General features: G+C 45.2%; 1 protein-coding gene across 1 annotated transcript in view; it reads left to right on the top strand.

Moving 5' to 3' along the window:
- Positions 1–3,108: 3,108 nt before the first annotated feature.
- The window catches only part of TM9SF2 (transmembrane 9 superfamily member 2), a 71,642-nt gene continuing 56,271 nt past the window's right edge, over positions 3,109–18,479 (top strand). Inside the window, exons 1-4 of the mRNA XM_053304754.1 lie at positions 3,109–3,388; positions 11,762–11,829; positions 14,583–14,676; positions 17,355–17,482. Coding sequence (XP_053160729.1) covers positions 3,257–3,388; positions 11,762–11,829; positions 14,583–14,676; positions 17,355–17,482 — 422 coding nt within the window. The 5' untranslated portion in view covers positions 3,109–3,256. The remainder of the gene's footprint in view (positions 3,389–11,761; positions 11,830–14,582; positions 14,677–17,354; positions 17,483–18,479) is intronic.

The following is an 18,479-nucleotide window of genomic DNA, read 5'->3' as shown; positions in this document are numbered from 1 at the left end:
ATGTTCAATTTAATTGTCAGTATGATTATTTTGAGTTAATTGAGTAGAATTTACAGGCATAGGTAGGGACTATTTTTTAAAGGGTGAAAATAAGGAGCAAGGACTACTTGAGTGTTTTGCCTGCTTAATCATGAATGTATCCACAAAATTCCGATTAATTGGCACCCAAAAAAAAAGCCTGTGTGTGATTTTGTGTAAGTTTCAATGATGAGATAGAGGGGAGTAAGAAGGATTTTGTGAGTGGTTGTTCATGCTGGCCAGTGAATTGCTGTAATGAATACCTTACTTATATGTTACACCTTAGTTTAAAGAATATACATACGGATATCTCTCTCTCACACACAAAGACACTCACACACACACACACACACTCCTCATTCAGTTCTGGACATGTAAAGGTAAAGTGTGCTATTGAGTTGGTGTCTACTCCTGGTGACCACAGAGCCATGTGGTTGTCTTAGGTAGAATACAGGAGGGGTTTACCATTGCCATATCCCGTGCAGTATGAGATTATGCCTTTCAGCATCTTCCATGTAGCATGTGTATAAATGTGGTTTAGTGGTTAGAGTGCTGGACTAGGACTGGGGAGACCTGAGTTCAAATCCCCATTCAGCCATGAAACTAGCTGGGTGACTCTGGGCCAGTCACTTCTCTCTCAGCCTAACCTACTTCACAGGGTTGTTGTGAAAGAGAAACTTAAGTATGTAGTACACCGCTCTGGGCTCCTTGGAGGAAGAGCAGGATATAAATGTAATAATAATCTGTAAGGGACAGAGGAGCCATGCGATTTCATAACCCCATGAGAAATGAACCTGTTCTTCTATATGCCATAAATAATATAGCTTGAGAGGCAGATACTTATCTCTTCTCAGCTATCCTGGAGACCTTACTTCTTGTAAAGTCAGAGCCAGAGGTGAGGGGCTGGAGGTGAGATATAATGTTTTTGTGTGCCACACTGTGCATGGCGCATTAGCAATAGCAATAGCACTTACATTTATATACCGCTTTATAGCCGGAGCTCTCTAAGCGGTTTACAATGATTTAGCATATTGCCCCCAACATTCTGGGTACTCATTTTACCGACCTCGGAAGGATGGAAGGCTGAGTCAACCTTGAGCCCCTGGTCAGGATCAAACTTGTAACCTTCTGGTTACAGGGCAGCAGTTTTACCACTGCGCCACCATTATTTGCATGTAGGAACATAGGAAGATAGGAAGCTGCCATATACTGAGTCAGACCATTGGTCTATCTAGCTCAGTATTGTTTTAACAGAATGGCAGCAGCTTCTCCAAGGTTGCAGGCAGGAATCTCTCTCAGAACAAATTGTGGAAATGGACGTCGGACGTAAAAAACCCCACCCCATTACCTGATGTGCCTTGTAATCCCCCACCCCCGAGTTACAGTACTACCTGCATATACTTCATAACTTGTGTGTTTCCAAATCCTTGTGTGTAAATCTTTGTAGATATATCATGTACAAACAACCACTTTGTATATAATTGTGCTTTGGCAACGTACTGTATACTTTGGTAGTTTGTTGGTTCAATACAAAAATCTTGTCGTATAAAATTTTTTTTGTCCTATCTTTGGAGAAGCCAGAGAGGGAACTTGAACCCTTCTGCTTTTCCCAGAGCAGCTTCATCCCCTGAGGGGAATCTCTTCCAGTGCTCACACATCAAGTGTCCCATTCATATGCAACCAGGGCAGAGCTCGCTTAGCTAAGGGGACAAGTCATGCTTGCCAACACAAGACCAGCTCTCCTCCTATTGTATCAGTTTGAATCTGTAACTGACATTTCCATCAGTTCCCCCTAATTGTCCTTTCAAGTTGCAATCACAGAAGCTGATGACAAAGGTGTGCTATCCCTTTAAATGCCACACGCCTTGGACGGTTCTAAGCCAGGCCTGCCTTCTGACAGCTGGGATGGTTTCTTCAGCCTTGAATTTTTCAAACAGGCTTGGCTGCTGTTCCCTGATGGCTTGCTTGAATTCTTGCAGTCCTCAATCTGGTGTCTCTTTATTTTATTTATTTATTAGATTTATATACCACCCTTCCAAAATGGCTCAGGGCAATTCACAACATGATAAACAATTAAAACAAATTAACAATTAAAACTGGGTAGCCATTCCCCAGGTCATCAGTATCTAGCCAGCAATGACTCTCTTCCCTGGTAAACTGACTTCCTGAACGGGAACGGGCACCTTAGCTCTTTGCCTGCCCTTCCTCCTTCAGCTCTGACTCCATCTTCAGCCGTCTCATGCAGTATCTTCCACCCAATCTGCCTGAAACCCCCATCACAGGCCCTTAAGTGTGTGTGTGTGTGTGTGTGTGAGAGAGAGAGAGAGAGAGAGAGTGTGTTTTCACTTCTCTCGCAGCCTAACCTACTTCACAGGGTTGTTGTAAAAGAGAAACGTAAGTATGTAGTACACCACTCTGGGCTCCTTCAAGGAAGAGCGGGATATAAATGCAAAATAATAATAAAATAAAAATAATAATAAAAATACATAATTATATTATATACAATGTTATGTACATAATTACATAAAATCTTTGTGTATTAAATTTTGAATACACACTAATTGTATTCCGAATTATTATTCTTCACGATAACTAAGGGCGCTCAACAGAGTGTTGCATCTGGGCGCCAGATCCCCTAGAGCCGGCCCTGAATTCTGCCCATAGATGGGGGTGGGGGGGAAAGATCAATGCTTTTGCATCTTTGTAGTGCCAAAAATGATTTTTAGCGCACTCAGATGTGAGGCCCAAGGCAGCTAACAATATAAATAAAATACCTAAGACTAAAATACAATGAGTCAAAGGATCTGTCAGGATCCACGTTGTTGCACCCTGGCAGTTTATAGACACGGATGAGAACCGTGGTTTACATCAGGCGAGCCTCTGTAAACACCACTTAAATCCAAGCGTTTAAATTCTCTTAGATCCGACTTCGACCCCAGCCCAGCCTGAGCCCGGCGTCCGAGTCCGACCGAAGGGAGATTGCGCCAGCCCAACCCATCTGCCCGTTGGGCCCGCCTTTCCACGCCGTTTCTATGGTAACCAGTCCTGCAAACCCAGGAGTCGACTGGAAGTTACTCCTCACGCACTTCCGCTTTGCCGGCGCGTGGGGAAGGTGGCTGGGTGACGTGTCTGAGGAAGCCGGAAGTGGCGGCGCAGGAGGCGCTCTTCGTCCGCTGAGAGGCCAGGGCGCTCGCTTCGGCTCCCGTCCTTCCCGGTCCCGCCAGTCCTTCCCTTCGCCATGGGTCTCGCGCAGCTCCTGCTCGCCGTCGCGCTTCTGGCGGCCGCTCTGCCCTCCGCCCGGAGCTTCTACCTCCCGGGACTGGCGCCCGTCAACTTCTGTGAGGAGGAGCCGGCGAAGTATGACTGCAAGGTCCGTACTTGGCTGTCTGGCGGGCAGGCCGGCTCTGCCCAGAGAAGGAGAGGCGGCGGAAGTCGGGGTTGGGGGTCCCCCTTGTTCACTTCTCGCCCGTCCTCCAACCTGCTGCTCTCGTGGCACTTCTGGGTTGTGGGGAAGGAGCCCTCTTGTATGTGTCTGTCCACGGACAGCCCCGCAGCTCTTCCTTGTGTCCGTTCCCACTTGGACAGATGTGTTTGGAGCTACGCAAAACAGTACTTGCTAAGCCCCTGTCGTTAGGCGACGTGCCAAGATCGAAGACACGGCCACGCCCCTAAGTTGATAACCTAGGAAATGTCCCTGGACCCTGCCCCACTCTCTCTCTCTCTCTCTGTGTCGGAGCTAGTTCGGGTGTCTCCTCTTCTGGCATCTGACAGGGCAAGTTGATTGATAGGAAGCAAGTCAAGTCAGTCTTTATTTACGGTCATTGACCAAACAAGACGGAAAGCATTGAAAGAGCATCCTGAAGTCAGGGGCATAACTACCATTAGGCAAGGGGAGGTGGCTGCCTGGCGGCCCTCACGCCTCGAGGGGCCCCCCAGAGGCAAGTCACATGACTATATATTGTGAAGTGTGTGTGTGTATCAGTGAGGGGCCCATTTTAAAATTTTGTCTCTGGGCCCACTCCAGCCTTGTTACGCCCCTGCCTGAAGTGCATTGCTTGCTTCACTTGTATGCTGTCAGCGTTCTGACACGTGGAAGTGGACAGCCAAGAGGTTAGCTTGTCTGGAAGTGGACAGCAAGTAGTTAGCTAGGCCTTTTTTCTAAAGGGCAGCCCTTCCTTTCAGGATGCTGCAGAATGGTTATCAAGTGTGTACTTGATATGGTTCCTCAGGTTGTGTCCTAGGTTAGAATCCTGTTAAAGAAGCAGAAAGTAGAATCCACTAGTTCTACTTAGAGCTACTTGTTTGTTGTTGGCACCACCTTTATGCATAGCACTTTGCAGAATTTTATAAGAAATAAGAGCTTGCAGTTTAAAGTGCATTATGAGGAAGACAGCGGAGGATAGGGAGGGGGATGGAAGGATAGCAAAGGATGAATGTGAATAAGTGAAGTTTTATGTTGCTGGCTAAAGTAGGGTAGTGTTTCCCAACCTTTTTTTAATCACAAGGTACATTTTAAAATGTAAACACAGATTACACAAATCCCCAACACAGATACTGCCACATGGTTATTTATTTATTTTCACTTCCTTCCTCCTCTAATTATATTCTTATCTGAATCCATTTCTCCTGGAGCTGGCACTGAGAAGGACCCCCCTAAGGTACATAAGGAGCAAGTCAATTACAAAAGCAGGGAGTTTAGATTCTCCACTTTTGGAGTTGACTTGGAGCAAGTTAGTGTGGCACGGTGGTCACTGTCTTGCGGCTCACTGGTTGGGAAACACTGCAGTAGGGAATGAGAATGTAAGGGGTTATTCCAAAGACCTGGGATGTTGATACTGAGCTGGGATTGAAGGGAGAGAGAGATTAAATGGACATGTGTGTCCAGGGAGGAAGTTCCTTTTGTATGGCAGAGCAATGAAGAATGAGCGGAGTTATGCTGGAGAGTAAGAGGCTTTCAGGTGGCTGAAGGTGGGAGAATAGGAGGAATAAAGGGCATGTCATCCAGTGGAGCTTTTTCGAGTGGTTTGAGGTCTCCTAGGTGAGGACCCCAAAGACCATCAAACAGAACACTCGGCAGCCCACTGTGACTGATTTGCTTTACATTTTGCAGACAAAATCGCTCATATCCGTTCTGACTTGGATGCCAAGATTTTTGTGGCACCAGAACTGGATGTTGCTAAAGCACCATCTAGTCTTGTTATATTGGATGGTTTTCAGATTGTGTTGCCTGAGGAGGTGGACAAGCTGCTTGGAAAGTTGAGGCCTACCATGTGTGGCTTCGACCCTTGCCCGTCATGGTTGATGAAGGCTTGTAGGGAGGAACTAGGTCCATGGGTGGCAGGGGTGGTGAATGCCTCTTTAGAGCAGGGGTGGTCCCCACCTTGCCTGAAGGAGGCAGTCATTAGGTTCCTCCTTAAAAAGTCCTCATTGGACCCAGATGACTTAAATAACTTTCGACCAGTTTCAAACCTCTCCTTCTTGGGTAAAGTGTTGGAGAGTGTTATGGCCTCAGCTCCAGGCAGCCCTGGATGAATCTGATTACTTAGATCCTTTCCAGTCTGGCTTCCAACCTGGATATGGGACTGAAACTGCCTTGGTCGCCCTGGTGGATGACCTACGCCAGGAGATAGACAGAGGGAGTGTGACTCTGTTGATCCTACTGGACCTCTCAGCTGCTTTCGATACCATTGACCATGGTATCCTTCTGGGGCGTCTCTCTGGGTTGGGACTTGGGGGCACGTTATACGGTGGCTCTGTTCCTACCTAGGGGGTTGTACTCAGAAAGTGGTGCTGGGGGATGCCTGCTCCACCCCTTGGCCTTTGGCCTGTGGGGTGCCACAAGGATCTATTCTGTCCCCTGTGCTGTTTAACATTTACATGAAGCCCCGGGAGAGGTCATCTGTAGGTGTCGGCTGCGGAGCCATCAATATGCTGATGACACCCAGCTCTACCTATCTTTTAAGTCAGCAGACACCAGGGAGGCAGTGGATTCCCTGAACTGAGGCTTGGCGGCTGTTCTGGACTGGTTGGGGGCAGACAAGCTGAAAATCAATCCAGATAAGACGGAAGTACTCTGGGTTGATAGAACTGATCATCTGAGTAATGAGGTAAATCTGGTCTTGGAAGGGGTCATGCTCCCTCTGAAAGACAAAGCTTCTGGACCCAACATTGTCCTTGGAGTCGCAGGTGGCGGCGGTGTGCAGAAGCTCCTTTTACCAACTACGGCTGGTACACCAGCTGCGACCCTACTTGGAGAAGTCAGACCTGACCTCAGTCACTCATACGTTGGTAACATCCAGATTGGACTACTGCAATGCACTCTACGTGGGGCTGCCCCGGAAGACTGTTTGGAAGCTTCAACTGGTTCAGAATGCTGCTGCAAGGATGCTCGTGGGTGCAGGTCACTTCACGAGTATTACAACCATCCTGCATCAGCTTCAGTGGCTACCGGTCTGCTTCTGGTCTAGATTCAAGGTGCAAGTATTGACCTTTAAAGCCCTACATGGCTTGGGCCCAGGGTACCTGTCGGATTGCATTCACCCATATGAATCTGCCAGGGCCCTCCGCTCATCATCTCAGGCCCTGCTCATGACCCCACCACTAACAGAGATCTGGTTGGCGGGGACTAGAGACTGCGCCTTTTTGGAAGGCCCTCCCTGAAGAGCTTCACCATGCTCCCTCCCTCAGTGTTTTTAAAAAGCATATAACGCACCTTTTAAAGGAGGCTTTCGAATGCTCCATTATTATTTTTGTTATATATGGTAGCTTCTTTAACTTTTTATAATTTTAAGTTTTAATTTGAACCTAATAACGATTGTGGTTTTTAATCTGACACTTTTTTGTTTAATTTAGTTAATTTTATTACTTTTATTGTATCTTGTGTCTATCTTATTGTTTTGAGCCGCCCCGAGCAGTAGTACACTGGATATAAATATTTTGAATAAATAAGAGGGGTATAAATATTTTAAATAAATAAAATAAGTGGAGTAAAAGGCCTTCGGCAGGGAGATATGAGAAGCAAGGCTGGAATGAGAAGGTGGCAAAAACTGTGGAGATAGGGACAAGGAGTTGTGTTGGATGCAAAAAGGAATGAGATAGCAAACATTTTAATACTGACAATAATAAACTGCCAAGTGAACATTACATTAGAATATCAGGAATGATGTGATAAAATTAAAAGTCAATTTGACAGTATGAGCCTAAAATCAGTGTGGGGCATTTAAGTGTGTCTCTTTCACCTCCATCTTGGGGTATCCACAAGGCATGTAGCTGCCATTTTATAATCATTGTTATCATACATTTGGTTTCATCATTTGAAATACTTGACTTTGACTTTCTCAGGCTTAAATCTGTCCCATTTTATTGTTCTACTGTAGCCTTCTCATACTGGTGTTTCGCCGATTTCACTCTGCTGCATTGGTACTAATCTCCGTGTAAAGAAAAATCTGCCTGTCAGTTTGCATCTCCAGAATACGAGGCTCTTTGTGGTACAGACAAAAGAGTCTCTTTCTTTGTACAACATGCAATTAATGTATGGAAGTCACTGTAAGAAGATGTGACAGTTACTGGCCTAGACAGTTTTTAAAAACGATTAGACAAGTTCTAAAGGCAGGTTTGTCAATGGAAGGAACCTCCATGTTCAAAAGCAGGATAGATCTTACTACCAGGTGCTCAAGACTTAACAATGAGATCGAGCTGTTCCCTTCATAACCTGCTTGTAGGTATTGTAGGTGTGTCTGACTGACTACTGTTGGAAACAGGGAGCTGGACTAGATGGTTCTGTGGTCTGTTCCAGCTCAGTTCTTGCATCCAGATAAGTCAGTACAGATTTTTTAATCTGTACTGTGCTTGTCTAACTCATTTCATTTCCCCAGTTACTTTAAAAGGTAACATGGTCAGTTTTACATTGCACAGTTTACTATTTCCAGTTTAATGATCAATTTCATTCATTCAATCAATCAATCAGTCTTTATTACGGTCATAGACCAGCATAAAGTATAAGGATGATTACATGTTAAAAGTGAGAATAGATAAAAGGTGTACCATATAAAATGGTACATATTAATACTAAAAGGACTAAAAATACTAAAAATGGTAGATAACACACCAAAAGCATGAGGACCTAAAAGCCTGAGAAATAGTAAAAATCATAAAAAGGCATGAAAAAACAAAAACAAACAAACCGGAGGGGGTATAAAAATGGATGTAATAAAGTTAAAAGACATGAGAAGACAAATACATAAAAGCCTGAGTAATAAAACTGGAAAACAGCCAGATTAAAGGTTATAAGGAACAGTAAAAAGGGAGGCGCATGAGCAATTGCAGGGCCTGCCCAGAGTCACTGAAGGTCAGATTAAGGCTGATAGGACTCACTGTCTGTCATCTGCTGACGAATGCTGATCGCAGCCGCACAGTACCTGGCAATGCTGTATGTGATGGCAGGCTTAGAGTCAAAGAGTAGCAAGGAGCTGTAGAATTGGCTTGGACGACCTGGATACTTGCTTAGCAATGGAAGGATGAGAGAGGCACGAATGTCTCTACAGAACAAGCAGTAGAAGAGAACATGCTCAGTAGTTTCAGTCTGCCCTAGGCCACAGGGACATAGTCGCTCTGCAAATGGGGTCCTTCTATAACAGTCTTATTACGGTCATAGACCATAGCACTGCTGAAGGGAGACCATGACAGCAATAGGAGTGTGCATGGTTCGGTCCGGTACAATTCAAAAGACAACCGGACCGGTCCGGATGGGCGGGGGACTGTTGCTTTAAGCGGGGGGGTGGTAGTACTTCCCCCCCCCCGCCGTTCTTCTCCCTCCGGCGCTGTGTCATTTGAAAAATCTTCTTGGGGCGGCAGAGTTCATCTGCTGCCCCTGCCCCCATCGTTGTTTGTAAAGCCTTCAAAGAGATGAGCGCTAGCTGCGTGCATGTGCCCTGCGCGGCATGCGCGCGCTTGTTTCTGACACTGCCACGCGCGCGCTGTGATGTATGCGGCGCGCGCGGCAGCGTCAGAGACGAGCGTGCGCGCCACGCAGGGCGCGTGCGCACCGCTAACGCTCATCTCTTTGAAGGCTTTACAAACAACGACGGGGGCAGGGGCAGGGGCGGCACAGGAACTCTGCCTCCCCAAGAAGATTTTTCAAATGACACAGCGCCGGAGGGGGAAGAGCGGCGGGGGGGTGGTAAGTACTACCCCCCCCACTTCAAGCAACAGTCCCCCCCCGTGCCGGACCAGGGGTGCACCAGACCATGTACACCCCTAATGCCCTTCTGTGCTTTGGAACCTCCAGTTGGGTAAGGTATGCTGCTGGAGAAGCAGAATATCTAAACCCATCACTGATATGAAATTTTGAGACTCTGCTGAGATTGGTTAGGTGCTCAATGTCTGTAATGTGCTGCTTGATGGTTGCTTTTGCCTGTTCGTAGCCCATGCTGAGCAGGGTCAAGGGGCAAAGGCCCAGAGTTGCTATTGTTGTCTAAATTGTCTGAACCCAGCTAGATTGGTAATCATCACATGGGGTTAGCGGGGCAAGACCAATTGGGCAAAAGGATAGTCTGAGCCAATAACAGAGAATGGCCATCTGGGAGTGCCCTAGCCTCCAGCTTGATCAGGCCTGTCTCCAGATGCAGAGTGGCATTGGTGACACATCTCGATACTTGGAGCACTGCCCGTAGGAATTCAGATTGTACAAATTCCAGAGTCGCAATGTTAGGGAAGGGACCCAACAATGATTAATTTGATAGTTCTGTATTTGTGTTGATAAATGCTGTTTTAGGAATACTGCAAGTTATTCTTTTTTTAATTTAAAAATTCCACAAAAAATCCATTCTGTGTTCCCCTTCCTTTCACTTCATTTAATTTGTCAGAATAACTGCATATAGTTTTCCATTTATCCTTTCTACAGTACAAAAATGTAGGGTTTACTTTATTTTCTGAGGAAAAATTTCTGTTAGTAAAAATGTGTTGCCTGATATCCAGACTAGCACTGTGCTCGTGCAGCAGTGCAAGTTCGAGATTGTTGCTGCGCTGTCATGTGAACAAGGGAAAGGTCAGTTTTCACTGATCTCTTTTCCTTCTGGAGCCCTCTATCACACAGCCTTCAGGGACATATTCTTGTGGTGCACAGCGGGCTTCAGAAGGAAGGAGAGGCTGGAGACTATCACCCATTCCCCTGCTCAATAGTTAGTGCAAGGATAGTCTGGAACTTGCACTGCTGCATGTGTGCAGTGCTAGTCCAGATGTTGGGGTGGGGGGAGTCCTTTGGGAAATTTTCCAGAAAAATTACCAGTTAAAAATTTCCCGGGAAACCCATATCTCTAGTACAGTACAGTGGTCCCTCGACTTACGAACTACTCGACATCCGAAATTTTCGACTTACGGACGGAAAAATGTGCCGCACGCTTACGAATTTTTCGACATCCGAACGGCACTGGGGTGGGGGGTTCCACTTAAAAAGGGGGGGCTTTACTCACCCCTTCCATGAAAGTAAGGCACTGTACTGTACTGTATTCCTTGTAGTAATCGGGCGGCAGGGTGCCGCCCGCTTCAATCTCCCTCGGCGCGGGCTCCCGCTTCTCGTAGCCATAATTGGGGCGGCAGGATCGCTCCCAGTCTCTGCCGCCCCCTTCAAGCTCAGTCCCCCTCGGCTGGCGGCCGCCCCCTGAAGCTCCCCAGAGGTCCCCCACCGCCCCCTTGTTTCCAAATCTAGCCCCATTTAAGAGGACGGCAGGAGAACTCCCTGCCGTCCCCTTCCCCCTTGCCGGCTGGGCTGCAACTGGCTTCTAGGAAGAAGGCTTCCTAGAAGCTAGTTGCAGCCCAGCCGGCAAGGCAAGCGGACGGCAGGGAGTTCTCCTGCCGCCCGCTCGCTAAAGTTCCCTAAAAGTTAAGGAACTTTAGCGAGCGGGCGGCGGGAGAACTCCCTGCCGTCTGCTTGCCTTGCCAGCTGGGCTGCAACTGGCTTCTAGGAAGCCTTTTGCGCAGGCGCGCAAAAGGCTTCCTAGAAGCCAGTTGCAGCCCAGCCGGCAAGGGGGAAGGGGACGGCAGGGAGTTCTCCTGCCGTCCTCTTAAATGGGGCTAGATTTGGAAACAAGGGGGCGGCGGGGGACCTCTGGGGAGCTTCAGGGGGCGGCCGCCAGCCGAGGGGGACTGAGCTTGAAGGGGGCGGCAGGGACTGGGAGCGATCCTGCCGCCCCGATTATGGCTACGAGAAGCGGGAGCCTGCGCCGAGGCAGCTTGAAGCGCCCGATTACTACAAGGAATACAGTACAGTACAGTGCCTTACTTTCATGGAAGGGGTGAGTAAAGCCCCCCCCCTTTTCGATCCTGAACGAATTAATCCGTTTCCAATGCATTCCTATGGGAAACCGCTTTTCGGCTTACGAACTTTTCAACCTACGAGTATGCATTCGGAACGGATTAAGTTCGTAAGTCGAGGGACCACTGTATATACCATTTTTAAAAATATTTATTGCTTGATTGTGCAGTTTGATAGTTTATCTTGATGAATATGTTTGCTTACTGGGTTGCTTATTTTAATAGACAGATAATATACAGTGTTCGCAATTCAAAATAGCAGTTCTCTATAACTTGTAAAATTGGCAAGTGCATCTTTACTATATAATGGAAACAATGCTTTATGGTAATTTATAATCTGATTATCTTTTATAATTTTTTCATTTTGATAGTTCTCACTCACTAACAATCTACCTTTGGTGTAAGTATAGTAACATTTTCTTGTCTCTTGCAGTCTGCAATAGAACTGTTTGTAAATAGACTCGACTCAGTAGAATCCGTCCTTCCATATGAATATACTGCGTAAGTACATTAAACCATCTTCTTTAAATTGATAGTTAATGACCAGTGAAGAATTACTTTCTGAATGCTTTTCCCCCCAATGTATGTTTGTCCTCATTCAACTGTAGAACCTATTTTATCTTTGGTTGGAAGCAACTGAATCAGGTTTAGCTTGCTAAATCCGCTCAATTTGTCATTGGATAGGATCAACATTCCTTCATAAAAGATTATTTTGTGATCCAGTTCTAGGGTTTTGCAGAAGATAAAATATTAAAGGCAATTAAATTAAAGATAAACATTACCTTCTGCTTATCGCTTGTCATGGAGCCATCACCAAGGATCTAAAAATTTAGGTTAGCTCACTAAAGGTAAAGTTGTCCCATCGAGTTGGAGTTGACTCCTGGCGACCACAGAGCCAAGTGGTTTTCTTTGATAGAATATAGGAGGGGGTTACCATTGCTATGTTCCGCACAGTAAGAAATGATGCCTTTCAGCATCTTCCTATATCACTGCTGCCCGATATAGGTGTTTCCCATAGTCTGGGAAACATACCAGTGGGGATTCAAACCCGCTCACTAGCCAGTGATTATTTATGGTTGCCACCAATCCCCTTTCTTCCCTCATATCTTTTATTTGCACACAGTGTTAGGAGAGGAGTATATCTTCTGTCATTTGTACTGGGAGATAGAGAGGGAAGTTATCCTCTCCTCCTACTCAGAAATGATTCCTCGTCCTTCCCACTTCTCTGAGTGTGCTTGACACCTTGGGAGGGGTAAGTGGGAAGCCCAAATAATGGCTGGCTAAGAAGTCAAGCCAACATGGATGAATCCCTGATCAAAGCTTTTAGTTAGTCATCTTTAACACACAAAACTATCTCAATACATGTATTAATTTGGGAATTTTAGTGTAGATAAATTTATCTAGACTAAAACATAAGCAAATCATATGTATGGAGAATTATATCTTTCATTGCTCAAAGCTGCCACTCTAAGCACTCTTTTGGTAGAAAATTTCACTGAAATCAGTAGAACTTGTTTCATGCTTAATGTATACAGTTGTCATGATGTCAATTGCAAGATGTTTTCAGATGGGATGGCTTTGACTAAGGTGTGATTCAGAATGTTAGTCTATGAAAAACTCAAACTGCGATAAATTAATTTTGAATGATATTCTAACACAGTGCACACAAAGCGTGCTGCATTCCAGACTAAAGCTGTGGGGAAGGGTAGCATGGCTTTTGCCACTCTCCCTTTTTCTCTGATGTGCAACCTCAAGGATGCATTTTCAGGTGTTAAAGAGCACTTCAGAGGGAAGGGGAGAGTGGCAGAAATGCCTCCCTTCTACATGAGTACCGCTGCAGCTTTAGTCTGGAATGCAGTCCATTGTGTTAGTCAGAACATCAGCCTATGAATCACTTTTTGCCAAAGACCCAGTTGTTGGCAGACCTGCATTATCTTTCACATCTAGAATGAAGTATTTAGGTTGTGCTGTTAATCAAGCCAATGGATTGACTGAAGCTCTTGTTTGATTTAAAAGCAGATTCAATTAATCAAGGATTGCCCATGCCAATCTTTTGCTATTTTTGTTTCTGATCCTATATTGTGGTCTCCTATAGCTCTTTGCCTCAGGTGGGCACTTCTCCCATCAGGGAATGAGAGATTGGGCCTCTGGGCTTATATTAGACTTCTTGATGAGTAGGAAAGAAAAGGAAAGGTTGTACCATCGAGTCAGTGTCGACTCCTGGCGACCACAGAGCCATGTGGTTTTCTTGGTAGAATATAGGAGTGGTTTACCATTGCCTTCTCCCACACATTATGAGATGATGCCTTTCAGCAACTTCCTATATCGCTGCTGCCCAGTTTAGGAGTTTCCTATATTCTGGGAAACACACCAGCAGAGATTCAAACCAACAGCCTCCTGCTCTCTAGGCAGGTTGCTTTCCCCACTGCCCTATAGGTGGCTTTCTTGATGAGTAGTGTGCCTGAAAGAGTAAGCATAGCAGCTACACTCTGTTGTTGTTTGTCCCAGTGGTGCTCCCTCCTGATATTGCTTTCATTGGAAAATGGGAGATGAGCCCAGAGGCCCCATCATATTGCAGAGGCCACTGTGGCAGTCTCTCATTTCCTTTTGGGATGGGTCCCCAGAGGAGGCAGCAGCAAAGAAGTATCTCTTTCATACTGCAGCAGGATTCACAAGGAGTATAAAAGACTCATGCTCTGCTTTTTCCTGACACAACTGCTCATAATCTCTTCTGGGAGGCAACAGCAGCTTGAAGTCCTGACTGCTGCACACCTGTCTTAGTGATTTTGGCAGTGATTTGGTAGGTTGAGTGTAGTCTCACCTTTCACATACACATTATTTTCCTCTTTGGGAGCTTAAAATGTCTGGCAAAAATCTACTTTCTCAGCAGGTAGGAAGAATTCCATTTCACTATCCACTTTGGGGAACAGGATGCTCTAAAGGGTGAATGTTTAGTGATCCTGCCAGATAGGCATTTTCTTTATCAGAAGGCATGGCCACATACCTTTCTTGTTTGCTTGCTTTTTAGCGTTTGGTGAGTGTCTAATGGAAGAGAATATGCCTACATGTTTGTAAACTGCCATGAGACATTGGTATGAGGCAGTATATAAATGTTAAATTCTGATTTTCATCATAAACTTTTGATTTACTCATATGCAAATTTGATTAGTGTAAAAAGAAATTTGATTGCTATTTCCAACTAGGGTTGCAGCCTGATTAAATGATGCATTAAATAGTTCTGCTTTCTATCATAGGTTTGATTTTTGCCAAGCGCCTGGTGAGAAACGTCCATCTGAAAATCTTGGTCAGGTGTTGTTTGGAGAGAGGATTGAGCCATCACCATACAAGGTATATACTTTGCTTTAAACACAAGAATATGCAGAGTCAAAAGTAAAATAACAATAGGATCCCAGCTACTGGTACACTTTTACTTATATAGATTGTTCTATATAACTTAGGCAAGATGTGTAAAAAGTGTTTCTTGGTGTATTTATGTATATATTCTTTCAATGGTAATGGCAATGATCTTCACTATTTTTCAAAGGGGGGCCAGTTTGGCAGAAAACCTTCAGTGTGAGAGCCATTTCTAACTGTGCTGACGTCTGCACAGTACTGTGCTTTTCTTAGTGTTGGGAGGGCTGTTTAAGAGAGTCAGAGCCCTCTCTTAGGAGCTTTAGAAGGAAAACACTGGGAAGGGCTATGCTTCCTAGCACTCTGCCTATGCTTTCCAAGCAGGGGCTCTATTTCCCTTAAAGGAGCCTCCTGGCATTGGGCAAAGTTTAACACTGCATGGTGAAAATGATAATCTCTGCATGGTGCAGAGGGACTTTGCAGACTATTCATCTTTGGGTTACCATTGCTATGTTCCGCACAGTAAGAAATGATGCCTTTCAGCATCTTCCTATATCACTGCTGCCCGATATAGGTGTTTCCCATAGTCTGGGAAACATAATAAACAATTGGTCTGGGAGCTGCACTTAGGGTTGATGGGGGCCACTTCTTGCCTCTGGGTCTTACAGTGAATAACTCTGGGTTATGGAATTTATCTGTTGCTCCAAGGAATTTGGGTTTTTGAATCCATTATCCCTTTCCAAAAGAACCATTTGTTCCATTTAGAAGAGACTAATTTGTGCTGCGTGTGTTTGTGTTTCAAATGAGAGAGAGAGAGAGAAAGAGAGAGAGAGTGGAGAGCTTGGAAACATGCTGCTGTTGCTACTTATAATTGCTTTTCAACAAAAGTTATCAAAGTGGTTTACATAGAAAAATAAATGATAAATTAATAATGACTAGCGTAACCCGTGCAGAGCATCTACACACTAGTACTGGATTGCTCCCCTCACCACCACCCTGCCACAGCCCCCTCACCTCAGAGTTCTCTCCACCCTCGTCTGAACTGCGCTCCTGCTTCTCCTCCATCCCATTGCTCCATCCCCCTCACCACTCTTGGTCGCGGCTGTAGCATTGCTGGTGCCAATTGCCCAGCCACAGCCCTCAAACCCCAGAGACCTCCCCACCCTCAACAGAGCCCTACTCCCCGCAGGAGTAGCAGCAGCAACTGACTGGGTCATTCCTCACTGCTGCCGCCGCCATGGCTGCTCATTCCCCTCAGGATGCTGACAGGCTTATGCTGATCCCGTGTTCAGCCAGTTTATTCATTGACTGACCTGAGTCAGGAAAGGAAATTTCTGCACACCAGACTGCCACAGTGGGTCTTGCCACGCACCATTTGCCATGGACCACCTAAGCCATATAGTATATGTATATATAGAAGATGGTTCCCAAAGGGCTCACAGACTAGCAACATCCACTGGAAGCATGCTGTACTGGGACTGGATTTTATCTTTCCAGTGTTGTTCCTGATCTAGGCACTGATTGTGATCCACTAATAATTTCAACCTGCAGCTATAGTATTATTAGAATCTCTCCCAGGACCAAGCTTAGTCACCAAATGTCCTGTTTCTCACCCTTATTTCAGTATCTGGTTTTCTTGATGAGATTTTAATAGACAGTAGCCTTAAAGCAGCAGACTTTTTGCCTGTAGTTTAGTGACTCTGACAAGGAAGCCTAAATGAGATTGGTGTGTATAAAAATGCATCCAGCTGACATTTTAAGTGTGTGTGATGTTCCTCCCATGTAGCTGGCAGATTCTGCCATTTAGAAACCCAACTGATAACCTGTAAGCTTTTAAAGTGTTAATCTGAATGATTTTTCCAGTTGAGGGTTCAACAGAACCTATATATGTTGGTATGGCTACATTTTATATCCCACCCTTCCTTCAAGGAGCCCAGTACATGGATATATTGATTCTCACAGCAATCGTGTGAAGCAGGGTTAGGCTAGAGATAAGTGGCTGACCAGAGTCCCCCAGTGAGTTTCATGGCTGAACTGAGCTTTGAACTTGAGTGTCCCCAGCAGTGTTCTCTCTAATTTGTCTTCATCTGTGTGTGGAATGAATTTTATTCTGGGTGGCAGTATCAAGGCATGTGTGCACACATACATTCAAAATGGGACCTTCAAGATTCATCCTGAGCAGGATCTAAAATTAACTGAGTGGACATCAAAAAATGTGTGAGCGCATGCCTTAGAGGGAACACGCTGGACCTAGCCTTAGTCCAGCACTCTAACCATTATACCACACTGGCTCTCTAGTTAAATGACTTGTTCAGGACTCAAAAACCCAAACACCCAGCTGTTGTGACATGATTTGAATGTGTGACCAAACTAAATTTTTTATTAGAATTTGGAATTTCATGTGTGTGCATGTGTTAAGGTTCTTTTATTAGGCACGTGGGTATATTGATTGTAATGCATCAGTTGAAAATTAAGGAACGATAACTGTGATGTCATATACCTAAAAGAAGCAGTGTACGGTATATAATACACTGACTGGAGAACCAGAGATAAATCTGCAACTCAGTGCTTTGTAATTTTGTTCAGCAGTTATAACTTTTTGCTATTAATCTTCAGATTGTTTGAGTGAAAAACGTGTTAGAGGAAGAAAAAACTAAATCTTCTGTTTTTCTTAGTTTGTGTTTAAGAAAAAAGAGGTATGCAAGAGTGTCTGTAAAAAAGTATATAATCTAAAGAATTCAGGAGACGTACAAAAACTAGATTTTCTGAAAAAGAGTATGCTACTGAACTATCAGCATCACTGGTGAGTAGACATTTAATTTTTAATATTTTAGTCTAGTTTCAGTGGCAGGTATAAAATGGTAGCATGTTTGCACTTTAAGATAATTGCAAGTTACAATAGAACCAATGCTATATTATTCAGTCAAAAGCACAATTGACTTCACTAAGAAGAGAGTTAAGTGTGTGCCTAACATTTGTGTTAGTGGAATAGACTAGGTATGTGCATGGAACTGGTGGCAGCTGGTTCGGCGGGGGTGGGGGTTACCTTTAAGGAGCAGGGAGGGTGCTCTTACCTCCCCCAACCACGTTTCCCCCACTGGCACTGTGTTTAAAAATGATCCTATGTGTTTAAATGATCCACTGTGTTTAAAAATGATCCTATGGGGTGGCAGTGTACCTCCTTGCCGCCTTGGTTCATGTTGGACTGGAAGTGTCTGGTGTGCACGAACATGACGTGATGTGCGCATGTGCACTGGGCACTTCTGGTCTGATGCGCACTGGGGTGGCAAGGAGGCACACTGCTGCCTTGCGGGACTATTTTTAAACCCAGTGCCGGTGGAGGAAACGTGGTGGTGGGAGGAGCACCCTCGCTGCTCCTTACCCCTGCTAACTGGGCAAAGAGGCAGCTTTTACCATGGTGATTCTCTTTATTTAGCAGGGGGGGAGTAACTGGCCCTATCCACATCCAGCACAGTACCTCCAGTGACTGTTGCTGGTGTGTGTCTTATGTTTCTTTTTAGAATGTGAGCCCTTTGGGGACAGGGAGCCATCTTATTTGTTATTTCTCTTTGTAAACCGCCCTGAGCCATTTTTGGAAGGGCGGTATAGAAATTGAATAATAATAATAATAATAATAATTATTATTATTATTATTAAAGGTAACCCCCACCTCTGAACCGCTGGTCCTTCAAACCGGTTCAGAGGTCCATAACAGGGCCCTGGAACCAGTCCGTGCACATCCCTAGAATAGACTTAGAGCTATTGATCTGAATTTTTCATTGTGATATTTAGTCTGTGAC

The sequence above is a fragment of the Hemicordylus capensis genome, chromosome 3, assembly GCF_027244095.1.
Source record: "Hemicordylus capensis ecotype Gifberg chromosome 3, rHemCap1.1.pri, whole genome shotgun sequence".
NCBI classification, from domain to species: Eukaryota; Metazoa; Chordata; class Lepidosauria; order Squamata; family Cordylidae; genus Hemicordylus; species Hemicordylus capensis.
Note: the sequence above shows the minus strand (reverse complement) of the source record. Positions and strands in the feature narration are given on the sequence as shown.